We start from the raw sequence: 23,800 nt of genomic DNA on the forward strand, positions 1-23,800 counted from the left end.
CTCAATGCCTTTACTACTCATATTTTTACCACACATAATATCTTTACCACGCATGCCTCTATAACAAAAGGTAAGTATATTTAAGGTGTGTGTGTGTGTGGGTATGTATGTATATTTATATTAACTAAATAAACAAAGGTTACAAGGATGTTATAGTTCGGTTCAGATTTTACATGAACAAAACCATAGAAATTCAACAGTTATAAGTATCTCAAGAACCTCTAACTCGTGCCCTAAGGTAACTATAACTTGCATCCCGCCATGCATGCTTTTCTCATCTGTAATTTAATTGTAAATAGTGCAGTAATATTATGAATGATGCCATAGAAGATGTCATGAGTGATGTCATATGTGGGGTAGGAAGCGGTGCATGTCGAGGGCGCAAGTTATAGTTACCTTAGGGCATGAGTTATAGGGCCCGATGTATCAGGGTAAATTTGGTTCGCAAACGCTGAAATTCACAGAATTTCAGCTTTTGAGATCGCAATTCAGCTGTGTGCAATGCAGGTAAGTAGATACCCACTTGAAAATAAGGAATCGCTAAATTTATGATTCCCTATTTTGATGAAGCATTTAGAGAATCGCAATTTGCGATTCCCTAATTGCTATTCTGGGAGATATCGCAAATTGTAATTTTGCTGTAAGGAATCGCAAATTACCACCAACTTCAGGTTGGTGGTAAATTGCGATTTCCTGTATAAAAAAGGAATTTTATGCCATCTGGGCATGTCTGTGCGCCACATGTGCACACCTGCACATTTCAGGGGTGCAACAGGGTGTTCTTTAGGAACCCTTGCAGCCCTGAAATTGCCTGCGCAATTTGTGAGTACCTATTGGGTACTCGCAAATTTTGCACGCTATTCCCATTCATTCCTATGGGCCTCTTGGCCCATTGGAATAAATAGGAAGCCATTCCTTATTTGCGACTCGCAATTTGCGAGTCGCAAATAAGAAATGTGTAGGAATCGCTAAATATTAGCAGATTCCTACCTACATAGCAGTTTGCGAGTCATTAATGGCGATTCGCAAAAAAACGCTATTAAGGACTCACAAACTTGTATTTTGATACATGTGCCCCATAGTTTCTTGAGAAACGTTTATCTATGACTTTTGAATTTCTATGGTTTTGTGAGCGTAAAATCTGAACCTAACTATAACGTGCCTGTAACCCTTATTTTGTTGTGTGCATTTCAAAGGTTTTTTTAAATCTATTTCCTAACGATACCACCCTTGTAACCTTTGTTTTTTTCTAGTGAATTTATAATTTTTTAATGTTAGTAATATTTAATTACCGTAAGTTAATCCAACGCCCTCTACCTTTGGCCATGCACAGTTATGGTTGGCCACTGCGGTGATCACCCTGCAGGCACCCAATCCCATGTAACGCACTGCCTTCGGCCATGCGTGGAGATGGGTCATTTGCAGGGCAGGGCCGCCGCCTGCAGGCACCCGCGCCTTGCATGGCCTTTGGCTGTGTTTGGCAGGAAGTCAACCGCAGAGCCTGGCCTGTAGCCAGGCCCTGTGCCCAACCCTTCATATGTAGGCAACCCAGGAGGGGGGCATGTAGCCCACTCCCTGGGCCAATTACTGCCCCGTGGACCCCATCCCCGGGGCCCAGCTAATTACTAAAAGTGGAGGGGAACTGTACTGCCCCTCTCCCTGGGCCGATTTCAACCCTGGGAACTCTATAACCCCGGGGTCTGGCAAATTAATGCAAGGGGAGAGGGCCCTGAGGCGCCCCTCCCTGGGCTGATTTTGGCTGCGGGGACCCCCTTCCCCTGGGGTCGGGCAAATTAGTAAAATGGGAGGCGGGCCATGCTGCTCCCTCCTTGGGCCAATTTTGGCCCCGAGGACCTCATAATCCGGGGCCTAGCTAATTAGAGCAAGCAGAGGGGGGCCACCTAGTCCCCTTCCCAGGGCCGATTTTGGTTCTGAAGACCTCTTCACCAAGGGCCTGGCCAATAAGGGCACAAAGGCGATGCAGCTCCCCTACCCGGGCCGATATCAGCCGTGGACATCATGCCTCCGGGGCCCATCCACTTCATGGTGGGTGCCCTGGCCCCATCCAGGGCACCCAGTGTATGCTGTTGGGGGTGGCGGGGGAGCCTGAATGCCCCCATGGTCCCTGCCGGCTCTTTGCCTCCAGTGCGAGATGGCATTGCTCCTGCATGCAAGGAGCAGCAAAAAATTTTGCTACCTGTTTATGGGAACCATTTTTAAATCTGTTTTCCTGCCTGCTTGACAGAGGGTTGGGAAACAAATGAAAAATCCGCTCCGAGTGGGCAGAAGCAGTTTTCCTGCTCTTGCCCGCTGGAAGTGGACTTACTGTTTGCTCTTACTTGATGGGAGTAGCCAAAGCTCCTGCCAAGCAAAAGAAAAAACTTTGTCCCAAAGGTGGGCCCCTACGTACATATGGTGGGTGTAGACAAATGATTCCTGACATGCGCTAATACTGGCGGGAAACTTACTGTGTCTTGGGGATGGTCTACTCGGGATACAGTCTGTGAGATGGACCCAGGGGATGGGGTCTCCAAGGCTTTTTAAGGCTCGGTGAGGGGGGCCATGTGGGCCCCTTCCCTTTTTTGTGCAATTCAAACCCGGGGATGGGGTCCCCCAGGGCCTTTTAAGGACTGGGGAGGGGATCCACTCTTTTTTAAATAAATTTAATGAAATTTGGCCCCATGGAATGTGGTCCCTAGGGCCTAATAATGCTCTAGGAGGGAGGAAAAAAGGAGATCTGGTCAGATGATTGGTGGCCCCAGACCCTTGGATCCTGTCCCCAGCCTTCCCTTTCTGCCCGTAACCTGGGAGTCATTTTTGACACCTCACTTGCTTTTGATAAGCAAGTAAGTAGAACTGTTGCAACCTGCTGTGGGGTCCTGAGAATTCTAAGAAAACTTACTCTTTACCTCTCTCCTGATGCCCGGAAACAGGTTGCAGTTGCCCTTCTATCCTCGCGACTGGACTACTGCAATGCTCTTTACCTTGGCATGAGCGCTAAACTTCTCCATCGCCTGCAGGTTATCCAGAACGCGGTAGCAAGATTTGTTGTCAACGCCCCCAGACGCTCCTCCGGGACCAGGATCAGGAGAAACCTTCACTGGCTTCCGGTGCATGCCAGAATCAAATTCAAAATCCTGACCATCACCCACAAGGCCCTTCACGGCGCTGGTGCTGAGGGCATCAGAACTTTAGTGTCGTCCTATACCCCAGGCAGGACACTACGCTCCTCCGGTCAGTATCTGTTGTCCATTCCTCGAGTTGCCAAGGCTAGATGGGGTGGTAAGGCATTCTCCACACTTGCCCCCAGACTCTGGAACGAGCTCCCCTTGGAACTCAGGGGCCAGGACTCCCTGCTGCTCTTCAGAAAGGGCCTCAAAACCCTGCTCTTCACTGAAGCCTACTCTTAGACTTTTCTTTTCCCCTTTCCATTTTAGTACCTGGCTATTATATTCCATCTTCTGCGCCTTGACGCCTTTGGGCAAAGTTGCGCTTATATAAATCGCCAATCAAATCAAATCAAATCAGGACAGCCGGTCTCCTCTTTTATTATGGGATTCACCTCAAAGGGATGGGTTCCCCTGTGGACTAATAGGTGTCAGAGAGAGGGCTGCCTGCCCCCTTCCCTCCCTTCCCTCATTTTACACTTCAGCCTTTGCAGATGGGGTTTTGAGGTCCCCCCTTTTTCTGAGCCACCGTTTGACAGATCACACCAAAACTTTCCAGGATGGAGCTGAGGTGAAAATATGTGTGTAGGAAGCTGGATCTTTATGTGGTGGACCAAAACAAGGTACACTGTATAAAGTGTCCTGGCAACCCTTATTGGTTTAGTGAGGCAAAAATGATAAGACTAAGGGGCAGATTTACAAGTCCTTTGCGCCTCTTTCATGCCACTGTTGCTTCACTTTTGTGATGCCGCAGCGGCGCAAAAGATGCACCATGCTGCAGGGTATTTACAACGTGACGCATCTGGGAGATGCGTCCTGTTGTAAAGCACTGCACCAGAAGTAGGTGTTCCAGCGCAAGGGTGGGGGGGCGTTTCGGCGCAGGAACGCCTTCCAAAAGTGGCTGAGTGAAATCTACAAGATTTCACTCGGTAACTTTTGAGCCCAAGCTGCATCAAAACCCTGTGCCTAGCTGCAGCAGGCGTAAGGATTGACGCAGCATTGGGCAGATAGGGCCCCCCAGAACATTGCTGGAGCTGCGTCGCGCTTGCGACGCAACTCCAGCAATGCGCCGCCTTTATGGCACAGATGTGTCACTCATCTGTGCCGTTTTTGCCCCATGGTGCGCCGCATTGTAAATGCGGCACATCCATGGTGGTGGAGCCGTGGCCCACAATAACTGGCGCATCCCTGCTGATATGCAGGGATGCGCCAGTTATTGTAAATATGCCCCTAAATGCTCTCTTTTGTGGTTGCGGTAGTTTAGACTTATCAGAGGGTAGTGCTAACCATTTGTTGTACTCACCAAGGCAATGAAAGAGACACACACACTCAAGAAAAAATGTAGACAAGCATTGGCATAGCCAATAGGTCTCACTTTTGGGACCTTATAAGTGTTTAGCCGTGCAGCACATTATACTGGGTGCTGTGCCGCCAGGGATTGAAGAGCTATACAATTACTACACACTGGGACATGCAGTTTGATTCTGGAATACATGTTCGCCTCAGAAAACATTTGTGGACACATTCCAAGGCTTTTTAACTCACAGACAGAAAGACAAGTGTCTCAATGCAAGTCAACAGCACTATAACGTTCTGTGTGAGACTGCATGACTAGTGTATTGAACAGCCTATGAAACAAGCAGTGATTTACTTTCCAATGGCGGAAACGTCAAATCCCTCCTCTCCTAGGCCTCTATTCACCAGACGCCCTTCTCCAGAGCTTTCCATTGAAAACACTGCTCGCACCATCCGTTTACCAGCAAGCCTCCAGCCCTCCCTCTGTCCCAGCACCCTGTGCATAAGAGAACTTGACATAGCAACAACAACAAAATGCTCCCATTTGTCAAGTAGAGGGGAAATAAGAATAAACAGGGACGGTGTTGACATCACTTAATCTCCACGCACCTAAAAATAAAAAAATTAACCTGTCATGTGTAATGTAACTTCCGTTTTTGTAAAGTGTTCCAATACCTTCAGGTCAGTCGAGTTGCACTATATAAAAATGCCCCCCAAAATTGCTCTGACCTTGTGTAATGTAACTAGAGCTCCAGTAGGCACTAGACACCACAGATATCGATTCTGGAGGTTCCGCCTGCGATCGCAGCCTTGTACATCTTCAGGGCTTTGCATGAGTGATATATGATATTTTTACAATATGTCTTAATTTGCAGAATGTGAAGACCAGGATTTGGGGGTTTGACTGTTCAGTTGCAATTTACTGTTCTATAAAAATGACACTGTATCTGGTATCATCCTTGCAATCTAACTGCTTTCAATAAACAAAGTTAAAAAAAAAACTAGCGCTCCAGAAAAGTGTTCCAACACCTTCAGGTTGCTTGAGTTCACATTATATAAAAACAGGAAGAGGTAGCTGGGGGGAGGGGGGAGCATGCAGCAACATTGGAAGGGTGGGAGGGACACAGCTGCTCCCATTTGTCAGATAGAGGGGGAAAATGAATCAACATGGGCGGCGTTGGCAACCTGCTTCACCCCTAGCTATACTCATGTATATGGGTTTGTGGAAGGAGCAAGTGCTCAATGGAGAGGAGTTAACACAGTGGGCGGACCACATAGGACTATGGTTCAGCTATATTGATGATATTGATGAACACCTGTGTCCTGTATATATGATTGAAGATGTTTACAAACTTCCTAAGAAATGGTCCAAAACTTCGAAGTATTTTCAAAAGTGCTACCAATTGCTGTTATGATGGGACGTCTCAGTGGGTTTTCTCTATCTTTGTGGACTTTCAGGATTAAATATAGTACTGATGTATCTGGATGGTCTGCTCTTAGAAACATATATTCCTTGAGGCTGAGCAAACATTTATCCCTCCATACCTGTAACTCTGAGCTGAAGCTTTGGTGTACTGCTACCATGTAATCTTTTAATACCTTCCTGTAACAGGATTTAGTGTTAAGCTGTTTATATGCCCGACAGAGTTTAGACCAAAATCTAAATTTATGCAAATGATGGCAAGAGACTCTATTGACGTTTTCAATGATCTTGTAACCAATGAAGTAAAGAACCTGTATATTGAAAAGTTTACCCGTAGCCAGAGACAAAGTGAATATTATGCCTTGATAAAAAAAATTGCAAGCAGAAGCTAACTATATAGTAATGAATTCTGATAAGGGTACACATATTGTACTGTGGGATAAAAAAAAAATATGTCTGAGGCCCAATGACAGGGAAAGCAACCATATCAGCAATTGGTAGCACTTCTGAAAACACTTGAAAGTATGTTGACCATTTCTTAGGAAGCTTTGTAAAAAAACTTCCATCATATATATAGGACACATGTGATTTTATGCATAGGAGTTATGATCTCCCATGGGAAGATGACCTCTTGTTGCTTACAATTGACCTATCCACAATGTATACCAGTGTAAAGCATGAGGAGGGCCTAAGGGTGGGCAGACATTTTTTTAGGGGCAAGGTCGCTAAATCTGTGACAACACACGCAGATGCTCCTTCCGATGGTGGAAAGATGTCTTGCCAGCATCTTTTTCATCTTTATTGGGGACATCTTTCATCAAACATGTGGTAGATGAGCACCTGCTTCACCCCCAGTTATGCTAATTTGCATATAGGCTTGTGGGAGGAGCAGGTGATCCACACTGAATACCATTATATATGGGATGAACACCTCATTCAATTGTGTTGTTTCATCGACGACCTCTTCATTGTTTGGAGAGGGTTGGAAGCCAGTGCCAAAGAATTCTTGGATCGGATAGAGGTCAATGACCTCAATCTTCACTGTACGAGTACAATTAGTGCATAAAATGTCTATTTTTTGGACATTATAGTTATATGTTAAGAACCAGAGGCTGGAGACAAAGTTATTTAGAAAACCTTCAGCAAGTAATACACTGTTGCATGCAACTTACTTCCATCCCAAAAATCTAATCAGAAGTATCCCCTACAGGGAGACTTTAAGAATACGACAACTGTAGTGAACTAGAGGGGGACGGCAGTGCCATTAATGATTTAAAAATCTGATTTAGAGCTAGGGGCTACACACACAGTTGCATAGAGTAGGCGGCTACCAAGGCACAGGTGAGACTGAGAGTGCAAATCTTGCTCAAACAAAGTAAGACAAAGAAACATTCAACAAGTGACTCACATTTTAGATTAGCAAAATTGATGCGGCAAGTATTGGTGAGAAGCAATCTTGTTAGTCAAAAGGAGGAGAGTATGACATGGCTGAGCATGGAACTAGGGTTTAAAAAATGTAAAAATGCAAAGCCTGCCAATATGGTAAATATGCAACACAATACAAATCACGTTTGTCATCTCATACCAGAAACATCAGGGGCAACTATAAATGCAAGACATTGCAGAATACTTATCGGAATGCCCATGTGGGTTATCCTCTGTTGGGAGGGCAATTTTGGCAGTCCGTACATGAATGCTCCAACAGCTAAGGGCCATAAGAAATCGAAATAGAACTTACCCACCCAGTGGCCCGCCACTATGAAGGAACTCATGATGGACAAGCGCCAGGCCTCACATAGTGTGTAATAGATGCAGTGGCCACAAACATTTGGGGAGTTAACAGAGAGAAACAACTATATAATTGAACTAGATACCAAGTCCCCAGGGAGCCTCAATGCAGGAGAGGACCTAAACACACACCTGCAGCCTGATAAGATATTCACTCCATTAATATCCCAGCACTCCTCGCGTAACCAATACCGTTGAGAAATAAAAAAGTTTTAAAATGAAAATGTACAGAGATGAACAAGGTTTTAATCCAGATATTGGGAACCATGGTGCACTTTACACAGGGAAATTAAGTCCTGCAACAACACACATATTAAAGGAACACAGGTTTCGTTTTTTGGAACAGAAATGAGTAAACAAACTCACTGGGGCTTAATCGCATGTCAAAGCAACTTCAGTGCATGTATACTGCAAATGATATGAGATTTGCTATGCAGATGAAAGGTTGACTTTTTCGTGCAGGAGTACGGTATAAGTATAATTAGTTTGATGCACATCTTTGAAGTATGACAGAATTCATTCAATTATATTTTCTATATAATTTCAGTGTCGGAAACTTTTTACTCTCAAATGCCCTGACTATGTCCAATAACCGGCTAAAGCAAAGAATGAGTGTTATCCTGAGTATGTCAATAGGAAATACATAATTGGCAAACATATTGCAGCATCCTTGACAAATATGATTTAAAATGACTTAAAAGTATCTTACATTATTTTGTACAACCCACACACAGCGTCGCCATCCTTTGCGAACGAAGGAGTTTGGTGTAATTGTATTGACTTTGCTGAGTCCGTTGAGGCGATGCGTCCTTTGGTTTGGTGTGCGGCAGCAATCAGGAAACATATCAGAGAAGATAATATGACAAAGCTAAAAACTCAAGCAAGCAATTATACGAAAACATTGTCAGGTAACGCTCCTGATCTCATTTCCCCCCCCCCCATCACAACTACTGTGTGATGCCTTGGCTAATTTTTTCTTCTCCAAAGTGGACAACATATATCAAGCCTTCACTTCTAAACCAACCACCCCTTCCTCTAGTATACACCCAATAAATGCCTTCTCTAGGTTTGAATCACTTACAACTGATCATATAAGGTCCATTGTCTCTACAATTAAAACAGGATCCGCTCTTGACCCTTGCCCTTTCTCAGTCCTCCCACCAGTGATGGACTCATTCCGGTCATTACACAAGTTTGTAATTCCATACTGAGCTCCGGTATATATCCTAACCCTCTAAAAAACACGCTGCTGAAACCTCTATTAAAGAAACCAAGCCTGGATAAAAATGAATTAAAAAACTACAGGCCCATAGCAAGTCTCTCTTTTATAGCTAAAGTGGCAGAAAAAGCCATGAATTTACAATTATCGGAGTACATCGAGAAACACCGACTGCTGGACGACACACAATTCGGTTTCCGAAAGTATCATGGGACCGAAACTGCCCTGATCAAAGCTGCAGATGATGTCAGAGCAATTCGGGACCATGGTGGGACAGCAGTTTTGGTACTGCTCGACTTATCAGCAGCTTTCGACACGGTCGACCATAAGATCTTGGTCGACCGTGTCGGAAAGATGGGTATCTGCCATACTGCTAGAGATTTGCTCGCATCTTTTTTGTCAGATAGAACACAGGCTGTCACCTTAGGACCTTACCAATCTGCAAAGCTTTCGCTGCCGTGTGGGGTTCCTCATGGCTCATCCCTCAGTCCGACCCTATTTAATATCTACGTGTCGGACCTTGCTAATGTTATCAAAGCACATGGGATGAGCCTAACCTCCTATGCGGACGACACGCAATTGGTACTGGCCATTAAAGGTGAGGGAGGCGAGGTGGCACAACGCTTCCAAAATGGAATGCTGGAAATTGGAGAGTGGATGGCAACAAACTGCCTCAAGCTCAATTCTGAAAAAACTGAGGTAGTCATTTTTGGACCCCTCTCACCAGCCTGGTCATCATCTCGGTGGCCACCAGCCTTCGGAGTACCCCCGATTCCGACGGATAAGGTCAGGAACTTGGGTGTCATTTTTGATGAGGGTCTCAACTTCATGGATCATGCAAACAAAGTAGCAACCACAGCACACCATAAACTAAGAATGATTAGGAAAATCAGTCCGTTCTTGCCAGAGGCAGCTACTAAAAAACTGGTTAGCTCTCTGGTCTTATCATCCCTTGATTACTGGAACAGCCTATTCCTAAACGCTCAGGTTAGGGTCACGACGAAGCTACAGGCAATACAGAATGCCGCAGCACGTCTGCTTTCAGGAACACCTAAATTTGCGGCCATATCTGAAACTATCAAAAAATACCATTGGCTGACGATCCGGAACAGGATTAAGTTTAAATCACTGTGTATAGTGTACAAGGCACTCAATGATCAAGGACCGCATTTTCTCAATGACCAGCTGATTCCCTACATACCTTGTAGACAGCTTCGATCCACCACCCTTAACCAGCTAGTGATCCCACGACCGCCGCTTTTTAGTTGCGGCACCCAAATTATGGAACACTCTGCCTCAAAACATCAGACTAAGCCCCTCACTACTCCAGTTCCGCAAGAGTTTAAAAACATGGCTCTTTAATCAATAATTTCCACCTCACTCCTTTGAAGCATTTAATATCGACCTGAAGTTACACAAATTGTTTAGGTTTAGCGCTGAGACGCCTGAGGGTATTCGTTCTCGCTGTATAAATGGCAAAAATAAATAAATAATATATATATATATATATATATATATATATATATATATATATATATCTCGCTCCTCCACACGCCATAGGCGGGGGCACTTCCTGGTCGGGTGCAATAAACGCGGTGGCGTACCGCGATATAAATCCCAGCTCCAAACTTCGCGTTTCGGATTGGCCGCCAGTATTTTTGTTTAGAACTTACGACACTGATGAAGGATGTAAATCCGAAACGCGTTTGTCCTGAATAAATTGCTGTTGAGCTACAGAATCCTCGCGAGTGCTTTTCTTTCCTGAAGGATAAGAGGGAAGTTTGGAGCTGGGATATATATATATATATATATATATATATTATATATATATATATATATATATATATATATATATATATATATATATATATATATATATATATATATATATATATATATATATATATATATATATATATATCCAAACGGGTCCTCAGCAAGGCACTCGGAGCAACGATCAGCCGCGCTACCTTAAAGATATATATATATATATATCCACACAGGTTTCCACGAACAATGCAGCAGGCTCAATCCCACCGCGGCACCGCCAAGAAACAGGAGACCCAGGTTTTCCGTGAGTAATTATTTATTTTCTGCAACGGACAGCATAACGTTTCGGCCTCCCAGAGGCCTTGGTCACATGGCGCCAAAGAGGGCGGCAGCAGAAATTTTACGTGCTAGTGCAGCTGATTTGGCCAATTGCAGTGGGTGTACATATTAAAGCACAAGAAAAATAGTAGAAATACTACAATATTAAACATTAATTTGCTATGTGCTTTAAAAACAGGAATTACAGTATTGGGATCAATCCCTTCAAGCATAATGTTGCACATGAATCAATAAAACGAATTCAACGCATAATGCTGTTAATCTAATGTGTCCTGGCATCATAAATTGAACATAGTTGCGGGTTAAATCCCAAAAATAAGGACCACAATAAATAGCATTGATAGTTTGAACGGGCATTAATATACACGATACCATAAAAATAATAGGTATTTTGCTATAAATAGTTATGTACATATATACAAAAATCCCATAAAAATGCTAAGCATATATTTACAGAAAACCTTAAAATCCAATTTTCTATGTACATGAAAAGTGAATAAGCATCAATGCTATAAACTTGATTGATTCGCTAATGCATCTATGTGCAAATTCGCTAATACATATCCTGTATCATGGCACCCTACTGGAGGAATCAGTGAAGAAAATGATAATAAAGTGCTCAATAGTGTATGTAATAGATGGTGGGGATAGATGATCGATGTAAGATCTCATTTTTTAAAAAATGAAACACCCTCACCAATACCTAATTACAGTATTCCCAAAAAGAACAAAAACATTTTTTGTGTTTTTCTATTTAAAGAAACTTTTTTTTGGTTTAACATAGATTTGTGTTGCGTAGATAAGATGTTAAACAGACTGATCCCAGTCTGACAGCCTAACACAAATCATGGCAGGTTCCACAAACCAATCCACAACTAAAAGTAAATGCAAACCCTTACAACAACCAGTTGGTATTGCAGCAGGTTGTGTCCATTGTGCGTGTAAGTCGGCATTTATCAAGTAATAACGCAAACACAGAATGGCGTAGCTAGTTTTAAAGGAGATATTTGCTCAGAGACAGATGTAAAAGTCTTCCGAAGCATTAAGCCCATGTGGTGCCTTACTGTCCAACATCAAAATGTATCTCGTTTCCAACTTCCTAAGTGCACCATCCCTGTCTCCTCCCCTTCTCAGGGGTGCTACTGCATCAATGGCATAGTACTTTAACAGAGTGCTGTTACTGTTGTGATACTCCTTGAAGTGTCTAGCCACCGGGTATACTGGGTCGTTAGTATTAATAGCCCTCAGGTGTTGGAGAACCCGTTTGTGGACTTGTAGCTTGGAGCTACCCACATACCTTAAGCCACATGGGCACTCCAACACGTATACTGCAAATTCACTCTTGCAGGTTAGTTTTTTGTTGATCTTACAAGGGACTTCAGAAAAGGGGGTCAGATATTCTGTTCTATTGACCCCATGGGAGCATGCCTTGCAAGTAGAGCACTTTCTGAAACCTCTACTACCCGCCAGCCAATCCTTGCTTGTTTCTAGTTCTGGGCTGGATTTTACTAAAGCGTCTTGTAGAGAGTAGGCCCTTCTATAGGTGATGGCTGGTTTCCTAGGCATGGCATTGCCAATAACTGGATCACATCTCACTAGATCCCAGTATTTGTTGACAATCTTTCTGAGTGCCCCATGTTGGCTATTGAACGACCATATCAGTCTGACAGGTTGTTGCGTGGGTATGACAGTTGGAACTTGGGATTTTTTGTGAAGTAAGGCAACTTCACGCGGGAGAGCGTTGGCTTTGCGTATAGCAGCTACAACTATGTTTTCACTATATCCTCGGGCCAGAAACCTGAGTTTACTGGCCTGTTGTGCTGCACTACATTGGGTTTCAGTGCTGCAGACCCTTCTAATCCTGAGCATCTCCCCATAGGGGATGCTCCTGATTAAATGTGGAGGAGGGTGACTATTGGTGTGCAGTACTGTATTTCCCGGCGTGGGCTTCCTAAACAAAGCTGTTTCCAAATGGCTATTATTGATTTCAATTGCAACATCTAAAAAAGTTGCCTGATGTTCACTGATGTTGGAAGTAAATGCCAGGTTATAGTTGTTGATGTTTAACTGTGCAATTAATTGATCTGCCTGTGAGTGTGTGCCATTTCAGATCATAAAACCATTGTCGATGTATCTGTACCACCGAACGATGGGATCCCTGCAAATAGCTGAGTGCTCACCATGGAGTACCTGTCTCTCCCAGTATCCCATATGAATACAGGCATAACTAGGAGAGAAACAGGCCCCCATGGCTACTCCCCTGACCTGTTGGTAATGTTGTTTATTAAACATGAAGAAGTTGTTATTCAGGCAGAAACTGATCATAGACAGTAACATCTTGTTGTGTTCAACCAACTCAATCGGACGTTGACCCAAGTAGTATGAAACAGCCCTCAACCCATCCACATGTACAATACTTGTGTACAACGCCGTGACGTCAAGCGTAATTAACAAATAGTCTGGATCCCATTGTAGTTCATTGATTTTCCTCAAAAAATCACTGGAATCCTGGATGTAAGAGGGCAATCCACACACAAAGTCCTGCAAAAATGCATCCACATAGATAGTTATTTTTTCCAAAAGTCCCCCACATGCAGAGATGATGGGCCTGCCAGGGGGTTTATTGGGGTTTTTGTGGACCTTGGGGATCAAATAAAGGACGGGCATAATGGGGTGTTCATTTTTGAGATATTTCAATTCATCCATGCTAATGAGGCCCGATGATCTCCACCCCATCAGCATAGAATAAAAAGTTAATTGGGACTTCTTAACTGCCGCCACATCACAATGTCTGTAGCAAGAGGCGTCATTCAACTGTAGTAACGCCTCCTCCAAATAGAGATCTCTTGCACACAGTACAATATTGCCCCCCTTATCGGATTGACGTACGATGACATTCCCACATTTCTGTATTTTAGCCACCAAATCAGTGTATTTGCGGTTGCGTCTGTGTTTGTGCTTGTTGCTCTTAAGTGTTTGTTCATATAGGCCCTTGATATCCTTGACAGCTGCCTCTTGAAAAATGTCAATGTTGTCATGCACCATCTGTGGTGTATATGTTGACCGTGGTTTAAAGTTCGTCAGGCCACCAGTGGCCACCGTAGACAGGGTGCTAGGACTCTGTGAAAGCGATTGTTCCAATCGTAGGCCCTCCAGGTCTTGTAACAATGGCAAATCATTTGCTATAATATATATATATATATATATTGGATAAACTACCCTTAAATATACTTACCTTTCATTGTAAAGGCATGCATGGTAAAGGAACATTTGTGTTAAGGCATGCGTGGTAAAAGCTTTGAGTTGTAAAGGCATTGCGTGGTAAAGATGGATTGTAAAGGCATGAATTGTAAATGCACTGTAGGCCAATCTGGCCATGCACAAACTGTTTCCCATGGTGCAGTTTATCCCTGACTTTCAGTTTCAAATAGCAACCATTTTTTCAGATGCATACCTTCCCATTGAAGAGACTCTAGTCATTACCAGTGATGACACTTTTTGCAGACAAAGAACCTCTCCTCTTCAGTGACAGGAGTGAAAAGTTGCCATTCTTACGGATGTGTTTTTCCAGTTCCAGGCATTTAAAGCCCCATTTTAATATCAAAATGAGGAATTGGCATATATTTTCCCTCTGTTTTAGCTGGTTATGACTGACTTTGTGTCTTCTGTGGTTCCAATTACTCATGGAGTAAGCCACAAAGGAAAAGCACTGTTTCGTATGGTTTACATATTTCTAATCTTTAGCACTACAGTGTGACTGTTGATTGATTGATACAGTGTGACTCTGTTCATTTAACCTGACAGAAAAGTGGTGATAAGATTATTGTTGCCTTTTTCACTTGGGACTCACAATTGATTTGTCTTGTCATTCTCTTTCTGATTGGGAACTTTTTAGTTCCCCAGTTTAGCAACTGAGTGGCTGCTCTAAGTCAGTAAAGCTTTGTGATTGTATATGACTGTTAATGTATGTCCACAGATTGACCAATTGGACAATATTTGCCTCCCTCTATTTGTTCTCAGGTAAGATGGGTATTTCACTGACATCACTCCCTGTCCTGATGAGACACATGAACGTCTGCCACAAGAGACACATTGCCAATATCTATCACATTGAACAAAGTCTTTTGAACAATCAAATAGGCGTACTGATAAATACTACCTTTTGCTTCCTTGCCTTTGGATTCAGCTTTTCACATAGTGTGTTTGACACATATTCACTCACTTGTGCATTTTCTCTATGCACTATGCCATCAGTACTTAGGATAATTTCTTAGACATCCCATCAATACCTATGTATGATCTTTCTTTAACCACATTTTTGCCATTCAACAGCAATACAAATGCTTGTGAACTGAAAGTTTGCTTTATTCCTGTCTGTTCAATGGGGAATGAGTTATATTTTATTTCTACATCTCTTATTGAAGGAATGCAAGGTAAGCATTAACCTCCAACTGTGTCTCTATATAGGGTCATTTGGCCAATGTGCCAAACAACTGCAAACTAACCCTAGAGAATCTTTTTTTTGCTTTACTTACAATTTAACCCATTTCACTGTGGACAGGGGTTGTCCCAGTTAAATATAGTGTGAAAATGTCACCATGTGACACATATATTCATTCACACATTTACAATGAAAAAGACAATTTAATCTGTTTCACATAATAGACTGAAATAATATCAACAAATTCAGAGATATTTATTATTTCTCTGCATTAGATTAAAAGATGGACGTTTTGGATGACTTGCAAAACATGGAAAACATGGAAAGAGAGGTCTTATCAAGAGAAGATGTCTACCAAGTAGATCCATCAGCTTCGGACCAATTGAAAGAAAACCTTCCAAAAGTAGACTTACCCAAAGATGACCTAACAGAGGACCTTCTTAGGGATGACCTATCAAAAGAACTATCTACGGAAGATCAAGCAGGAAAACTGCCCAAGGAAGACGTAACAACAGAACATTTACCCAAAGAATACCTGGAAAAAGAAGACCTACTCAGGGAAGATCTAGCAAAAGAACTACTGAAGAAAGAAGAAGCAAGTGAACAACTCAACAAAGACTTTGCAGCACAAGACATACCCAATCAATATCTAGCAACCGAAGAACTACTCAGGCAGGACCTAGCAAAAGACCTATCCCAGAAAGATCAAGTAAGCAAACTACCCAGGGAAGACTTAGCAACAGAAAACCTATCCAATGAATACCTGGAAAAAGAAGACCTCCTGCGCGAAGACCTAGCTAAAGAAATACCCAAGGAGCATCAATCAAGAGAACTACCCAAGGAAGACTTAACAAAAGAAGGCCTAGCCAATGAACAACTGGAAACTGATGATCTACTCCAGGAAGACCTATGGAATGAAGAAACCCTGAAGAGTGACCTGGTTGAAGAGGAGTTATCAAAATATAACCTATCACAAGATGGCTTATCGAAAGAAGATATTCCAGAGCAGGACATCCCTGTACAAAGTGGAGTAATGTCCACAGAAGATGTGCTAAAAGTAGATCCAATGCAACAGCACCAGTCAACTAAGAATCTTCATGAAGAAGAACAGTCAGGGGAGGAACTAAAGACAGACATTCTGCTGAGTGAAGCCCAACAAGAAGATCATGCACCCAGTGAAGATGTATCAAGCGAGGAGCTGTTAAATGAGGACACATCAGCAAATCTCCTGCCAAAAAAGGATCCACAGACAGATGAATTACTCATAGAAAGCCTGTCGGACAAGCCAAGCACGTTGTCTCTCTTTGTGGGCAATCTGAATTCCCATTTCTCTAAAGAGGTCCTGACTTGTATGCTAAAGGATATACTAGCTGGTATCAGTGTGAACCTGCAGAGGCACGACATAGAGATCATAAAAAAGGGAAAAAATGCGTATGCCTTTGTCCACCTGGAGAACGAAAGCAGTTACCAAACTGTCATGACCCAGTTCCACAATCCTTCGAACTTGGAACAAAGCCTGCTCAAGGAGTTAGTTAAGAAAGGGAAAACACTGAAGGTATCCGAGGTCAAGAGTAATTTTCCAATAACAGAGGTGAGCACTTGACAGTCAAGTAAACATTTCTGTTGAATACACCACCCAAGACATGTTTGATGGAAATGTGTGTGTCACAAAACTATCATTCTGAGAGGGTATGTGTGTGCCAAAACAATCAGCCATATTATCTTATATTTTATTGTTAAGGCTTGAACATTTACTTTATGATGTTTGTAGGATTCAATATAGTGTGACTAGTAGGACAAACCAACAAACTAAAGACAATCAGGCTTCCTAAGGAATTCATTCCAAAATCTGTTGATCTATGCTTGGATCCAGTTCTTCGTATTTATAGGCCACAGTTCTGAAAAAATGACAACTATTGCGAAAATGAAGGATGACAATGCCTAAAGTTGCACATAACACTGCTGACTTAAACATTGAAAATCCTATCTGGTTTTTGGCTGGCAGAAAAGCATGATGACAGAGGGCCTGATTACGAGCTTGGTGGGTGGGATACACCATTCCAAATGTGACGGACATCCCATCTGCCGTATTACAAGTTCCATAAGAAATAATGGAATTGTAATACAGTGGACGGGATATCCTGCACATTTGTGACAGAATAACCCTGTCCACCAAACTCGCAATCCGACCCAGAGTGTTGTTGAGCTTTCCATGGAAGGGAGACCTGCTAGGATTAGATGCTGCACAGATGATGTTACACAGGCTCTTTCAGGCTATGACCGTGGTGAGGTAAATTGGACACCAAGGGGCACATTTACAAGACCCTATCGCCACGAGAATGTCACTTTTACGACGTACCTGTGGAAATAGGGGCTTTGCCTTATTTACAAGGCAGTGCTAAGCCACTTAACGCTGCCTTGTAAATAAGGTCCTCTTTCGCGCTATGCTTAGTGTGAAAGGAGAGGGCAATAGGTGTTGCTGTGGGCGTTCCACTGCAGCACCCTTGATTTACAAGGGTGGCGTAAATAGGAGCCAGGGCCAAAATGAAGACCAGGGTAAACTTGGTCTTACCCTGGCGCAACGAGGAGAAATGTTTAATTTCTCCTCGTTTTGGCTGTGCTGCGTTGTGAAGCACACATGGAAACTTCTATGTGTGCTGCATTAAGCTGCACACATAGAAGTTACAAAACAGCATTTAAAGATTGTTTATGTGCAAGAAAGGGGACCTTCCTGCACATAAACAATGTTCCCCTGGGCGCAGACACCCTTGCACAATGTTACAAAGGTGCCTGCGTTGGTGCTAGGCTCCTACGTTTAGCGTCAGTGCGGGGGGAAAAGCAGACCTGCACATATTCTTGTAAATATGGTGCAACCCTGCGTTTCTGAAGTGGCAGAGTGAGGCGTTAATCCAGGAAGGGTAACGCCTCACTCCGCCACTTCCCTTGTAAATATGTCCCTAAGTGCCTCATTTATGAGGTTTTGTCGCAGGGCAGCGCCACAAGGAATCTTGCTGAGCTGTCCTGCGTGCAAAAGAAAAGGGCAGGAATGCACCGTATCTATAAGATACGCCACATTCCTGCCCTTTCCCCCAGCGCTAGCACACAATGGGCTGCAATGGGCCAACACAGGCACCCTTGTGCCATGGTGCAAGGGTGCCTGTGTTGCGGGGCTGATTGATTTTGTACAGAAAGAGACATCTCCCTGCACAAAATCAATCAATTCAGCTGATTTCCTTTTTCTATGTGTGCTGCAAAATACAGCACACATAGAATTGGGAAAAATTAGGAGAAATGAAACCATTTGTCATTGTTGTGCCGCCCTAACGCCACCCCTGGGGTGGCATTAGAATCTGGCGCATTCCCAGGATTTAGATTTCTCGTAAGTCTGGGCATGCTTCAGATTCCATGAGTGCTGCATGGGAACACCCACAGGGAATAATGAGGCTCTAAATTAGTAGAGTGCATGTATGAGAGCTCTTTTCTTGGGTCCTAGTGCAATCACTGATTGACTGGTCTGTATCAGCTGTTAAGTACTTATACAATAGGTTGTGAGTACTGTCATTAGGCCACTGGTCTTGCATGGCTACAGGCCTCACTGGTTGAATAACCAAGATACTCACTTTGTACACTTGACTCTACTTGGTAAGCAATAACCAGTCTTAACCCTAAAAGGTGGCACAGTGGTGAAACTCATATGATGTACAGCAAAATAAATTGCACTTAATAAAGACAATACTCAAAGATATATCTTCAAAGAAGAGTCGGTCTTCCTATACGAATAGGAAAGGTAGAAGTATTGGTGAGCACCAAAAACATATTTGGGCACCACGTAGGATATGATATGACTCCAAATATTCTTATTGAGCTTAAATAGTAAGGTTTAATACAGTCTTTTTGCAAGAACAAGTCGATGGGACAGAAGATCCAGATGGGAAGTTACAGTCTATCAGGTTAGCCGTAATATTTCTGCCACCTGTCCTAGTTCTCAGCCTTCCTGGGTGTAATGTTAAACATCTCAGCCAGTTTTAACTTAAGGGACTGATTTTCCATCAATATGCCACAAATTTCAGGATATCTAAAAACCCTCTGCGAAAACGAGAATAAATGTCCCAAATGTCAACTGGCCAATTAAAAAATGTTGGTGTGAAGTTAATGGGGCTATGTGAGGTATGGCTATAGAAGGTGCCCCTTCCTGCACATAAACTATCTGAAATGGTGATTTGTAATTTCTATGTTTGCTGCTTTGTGCAGCGCACATAGAAGTTGCAACTCATAATTTTTTTAATGATTGTTTATGTACAGGAAGGGGCACCTTCCTGCACATAAACAATCAAGGGTGTTTTACTGTTTCTATTTATGCTGGCCATAGCAGCACACATAGAAACAGCGAAAACGAGGAAAAATAAAGCATTTCTCCTCGTTTCACCTGTTTAAGACCAGGTTTTCCCTGGTCTTAATTTGGCGCTGCCCCATATTTACGGCACCCTCATAATATGGGGCAGCATCAAAATCAATGGGTGTTGCAGTGGAATGCCCACCTCAAAACCCATTGTGTGCCCCTTTCACGCTAAGTATAGCATGAAAGGGTGCCTTATTTACAAGGCAGCGTTAAGCCACTTGGCTTAACGCTGCCTTGTAAATAAGGCAAAGCCCATATTGCCACAGAAACGTCATTAAAAGTGACATTCCTGTGGCCATAGGGGCTTGTAAGTATGCCCCAGAGTATGCACCCTTGCCAAATCAAACTTCAAAGTCTCTTATCTTGACAGACTCTCGACACAGTCAAGAATATTTGTTGGCAGGGCAACCATAGGACAGGTAATATTAACGGCACCTAGAACAAGAATGGCACTGGTTGGGATAATGATGATGCAGGTTCACCACACTGGAAGTGCTGAATTTTATATCTAGATCCTCAGACTTCTGATCTCACAGATGCTCCTGGGTTGGGATCTAACCAGCTGGACCAGAAGGTTCTCAAAGCTACAGATTGGTTCACTCCCTTGAGATGACGTTTGCCTGGACTTCATAACTTGATATTGCTATTTTTTTCTTCAGCTCTCTTCCTCACACCAGGCAGTACTGCTTCCGCTTCTTCAAGGAAGGCTGCAATACCAAGGTTCTCCAGAGTCCTAGGCCAAGCCCTAGCCTTAAAGAAAACACCTACTCCCAGCATCCTGGTCCCAAAAGCTGCCTCTCTGGGCTGCTGCAAATTGTTGCCTTGTGTAGTCTTTTTTGAAGCAAAACTACTTGGTAAATGAGGTCATTATTTGTCTTACCGAGGGGGTTTTGGCAGCTAAAGGTGTAGCTTTCTTTAAAGAGAATCTCTAGCGTGGAGAAAAGCAACCTCTTCTCTTTACCCCGTTCTGCCTCTCTAACAATGACCAACAATAGAATTCCAGAATGGTTCTTAGTCTAATGACATGTGCTTGGATTTTGAGATCTATCATCATTCCCCAGACGCCCGCTTTAACACTGTGAACACTTGTTTTCAGGCCCGAGTTCATCTCACAGAATTGTCTACCCTGGGCTTTTTAGAAGCCAAGAAGGGATGTCAGATGGACCTGAGAACGTGGATTGCGCCCTAATAGAACCTATTTCCACCAGGGCAGGCTGGCAGAAGTAAATATCTGAACTCTGCCAGACATCTACAGGTTTTTGGAGGCAGCCTTTAATGAACAGCAACATGCAGCTTGTGGTGTCCACAGAAGGAAGTGTCACCAGGGTATTGCCACTTGTTGAAGGGCCTTATTGTGTCCTCTGTCGGAAATGGGAGACCATGTACAAGGAGGATAGTGGCATATGGTGCCTTAGCTGAACTGGGTACATTCTGCTGGTCTTTATTCTGACTGCCATACCTCCTAACCTGTAAACAAACGTTCAGAACTTTAGAAAATATAGGTCTGACTAGAGCTTGAGGTTAGTGAGTGTATTTATGTGTGCCATGTAGTCTCAGAATTCAAACCCCTCTTCCAGTTCCCAAAGTAAACCTTGATTGTCCCTCAGTACCCTTGGAGAGAGGAATAGGCAAATAAATTAACTTGATCCCCAGTTGCAGCACATAGTACCCTGTGCTCTGGGACACCAGTGTGTTAGACAGGAGCGTCTGCCATTGATACTTTTCAGAAGTCACTCACTGTTCCTTGGCCCGGTGAACAGTCAATGCTGGGATTTGCCCTATGCACTGTCCCACCACAGGATAGCCAGTGCTAATATATACCCCTAGAGTCAAGTGAGTCAGTGCAGTGATGGGATGAGAGGATCCCACTCGTACAGTCTTTTGAACACGGCAATAAGCATCAGACTTTCTTCAGCAGGCCAATGCAGTCATCTGCCCTAGGTGTGTAAATGCTACTACTACAAAAAGAACAATTGATGGACCAAATGCTGCACAATGTCAAACATTCAACCCAGTACAGAGATCTTGGCCTAATTCCATTGTTTGCTCCCCATGCCTTTCCAGTTCAGACCCAGCCATATGCAAATCAGTCTTGACCCTGTGCCTCATGGAACAGTCCAGCCCGAACTGCCAGGCCAGGTCCTCCCTGGACTGGAAACAAGCATCCTGGATCGGTTTCGGGGCATCACCCCTCATCAGCCAGGCTAGCTTGAGTCCAGTGGCATGGAGAGCACGGGACCCATGTCTGGCCATACCGTCCCACTTGGGATCACAAATGCAAAAAGAACAGTTGATGGACAGACTGCTGCACAATGTCAAACATTTACCCCAGTACATGGTATGCCCAGACGTGGGTCCCTTGATCACTTTGCCACAGGATTAAAGCTAGCCTGGCTGACAAGGGGTGTTACCTCAAAACCGGTCCCAGGATGCTTGTTTCCGGTCCAGGGAAGACCTGGCTTGGCACATTTCTGGCTGGACTGCTCCCATGAAGCACAGGGTCAAGACTGATTTGCATATGACTGGGCCTGAACTGGGGTGGAGAAGTGAGATAAAGAAAGATGATGGATTCAACCCAGATCTGTGACTGGGATGAGTGTCTGAAAAGTTTCAGCGCTCCGTCCATCATCTCCTTGTGTTTGCTGTGTAAATGCTACTAGCCAGCTACTAATGCAAAGCTGCCCCTATCAGAGGGGAAGGCTCCTCCGTGCACCGCTTTGAAGACTACAAGTCTTATTGTCTTTACTGAATTTGATAACGTTTTCACGATGAATGTAGGTTCAAAGATTTTTTATTGTTCTTTTATTTTCTTTTTTTCTCAACTCATTATTTTCATGGTTGTGACCAATTGGTGCATATCCTCAATATATCAATATTGCCAAGATATCCTCCTCCATGTTCATTATTCCCAATGCATTTCGGGCTTCCTGGCAGCCCTTCGTCAGGGGATTACTCTAGAAGTAAAGAAAGTGGGTTCCCGTCAATGATGGTATTCTAGAAAGTTACGGGTGCGCAATGCGCTGTTAAATGGTAGGTGTTACTGGTTACAGTGAGCCTCTGTGACATGCACTGTGGTATATGGTTGACGTGCATATGTGCAACATGCTTCAATGGAACATATAAACTCAGGTACATGCTTGGTTGGATTAATACGCTTAACGACTGTGATTAACGGTTGTGATGTGTGTTAGTGATCGTGATGTTAAAACCGTGTCATATCTAGTGCTCGATTCTACTGGGTGCGTGCAGTGAATTGTAACGCCACATAAACAACGTTACTCAATACGGGGTACTCACGGAGACTACGGTGTGTTCTGTTGAGCCTGCAACAAAATCGAAGTCTAGGCTCAGTATTAAAACAACATTGCTGCGGTGGTGAAAATATACGCGGGTCCTCATACGAGGTACTTACTTGGTCTTAAATTATTCCGCGACGTATCCAGGCTTCAGAAAGACTGGTAGCGTGAAGTTTAGTGCAAAAGTAAAAAGAGGTGTTTAAACCGGCGCGTTGGTGAGTGGACACTGAAAGGGGACTTTTATGTGGCGTTACAATTTACTGCACACACCCAGTAGAATCGAGCACTAGATATGAACGGTACCACCTACCATTTAACAGCGCATTGCGCACCCGTAACTTTCTAGAATACCACCATTGAAGGGAACCCACTTTCTTTACTTGTAGAGTAATCCCCTGACAAAGGGCTGCCAGGAAGCCCGAAATGCATTGGGAATAATGAACAGGGAGGAGGATATCTTGGCAATATTGATATATTGAGGATATGCACCAATTGGTCACAACCATGAAAATAATGAGTTGAGAAATAAAGAAAATAAAAGAACAATAAAAAAACTTTGAACCTACATTCATCGTGTAAACTTTATCAAATTCAGTAAAGACAATAAGACTTATAGTCTTCAAAGCGGTGCACGGGGGAGCCTTCCCCTCTCATAGGGGCTG

The 23,800-nt window shown here is 43.4% G+C and overlaps 1 protein-coding gene across 1 annotated transcript in view; it reads left to right on the plus strand.

The window, feature by feature from the left end:
- Positions 1 to 15,726: 15,726 nt before the first annotated feature.
- Positions 15,727 to 23,800, plus strand: part of SLFNL1 (schlafen like 1) — a 74,068-nt gene continuing 65,994 nt past the window's right edge. The window contains exons 1-3 of the mRNA XM_086958799.1: positions 15,727 to 16,028; positions 16,341 to 17,034; positions 18,828 to 18,854. Coding sequence (XP_086814925.1) covers positions 15,727 to 16,028; positions 16,341 to 17,034; positions 18,828 to 18,854 — 1,023 coding nt within the window. The remainder of the gene's footprint in view (positions 16,029 to 16,340; positions 17,035 to 18,827; positions 18,855 to 23,800) is intronic.

The sequence above is a fragment of the Lissotriton vulgaris genome, chromosome 2_1, assembly GCF_964263255.1.
Source record: "Lissotriton vulgaris chromosome 2_1, aLisVul1.2, whole genome shotgun sequence".
NCBI classification, from domain to species: Eukaryota; Metazoa; Chordata; class Amphibia; order Caudata; family Salamandridae; genus Lissotriton; species Lissotriton vulgaris.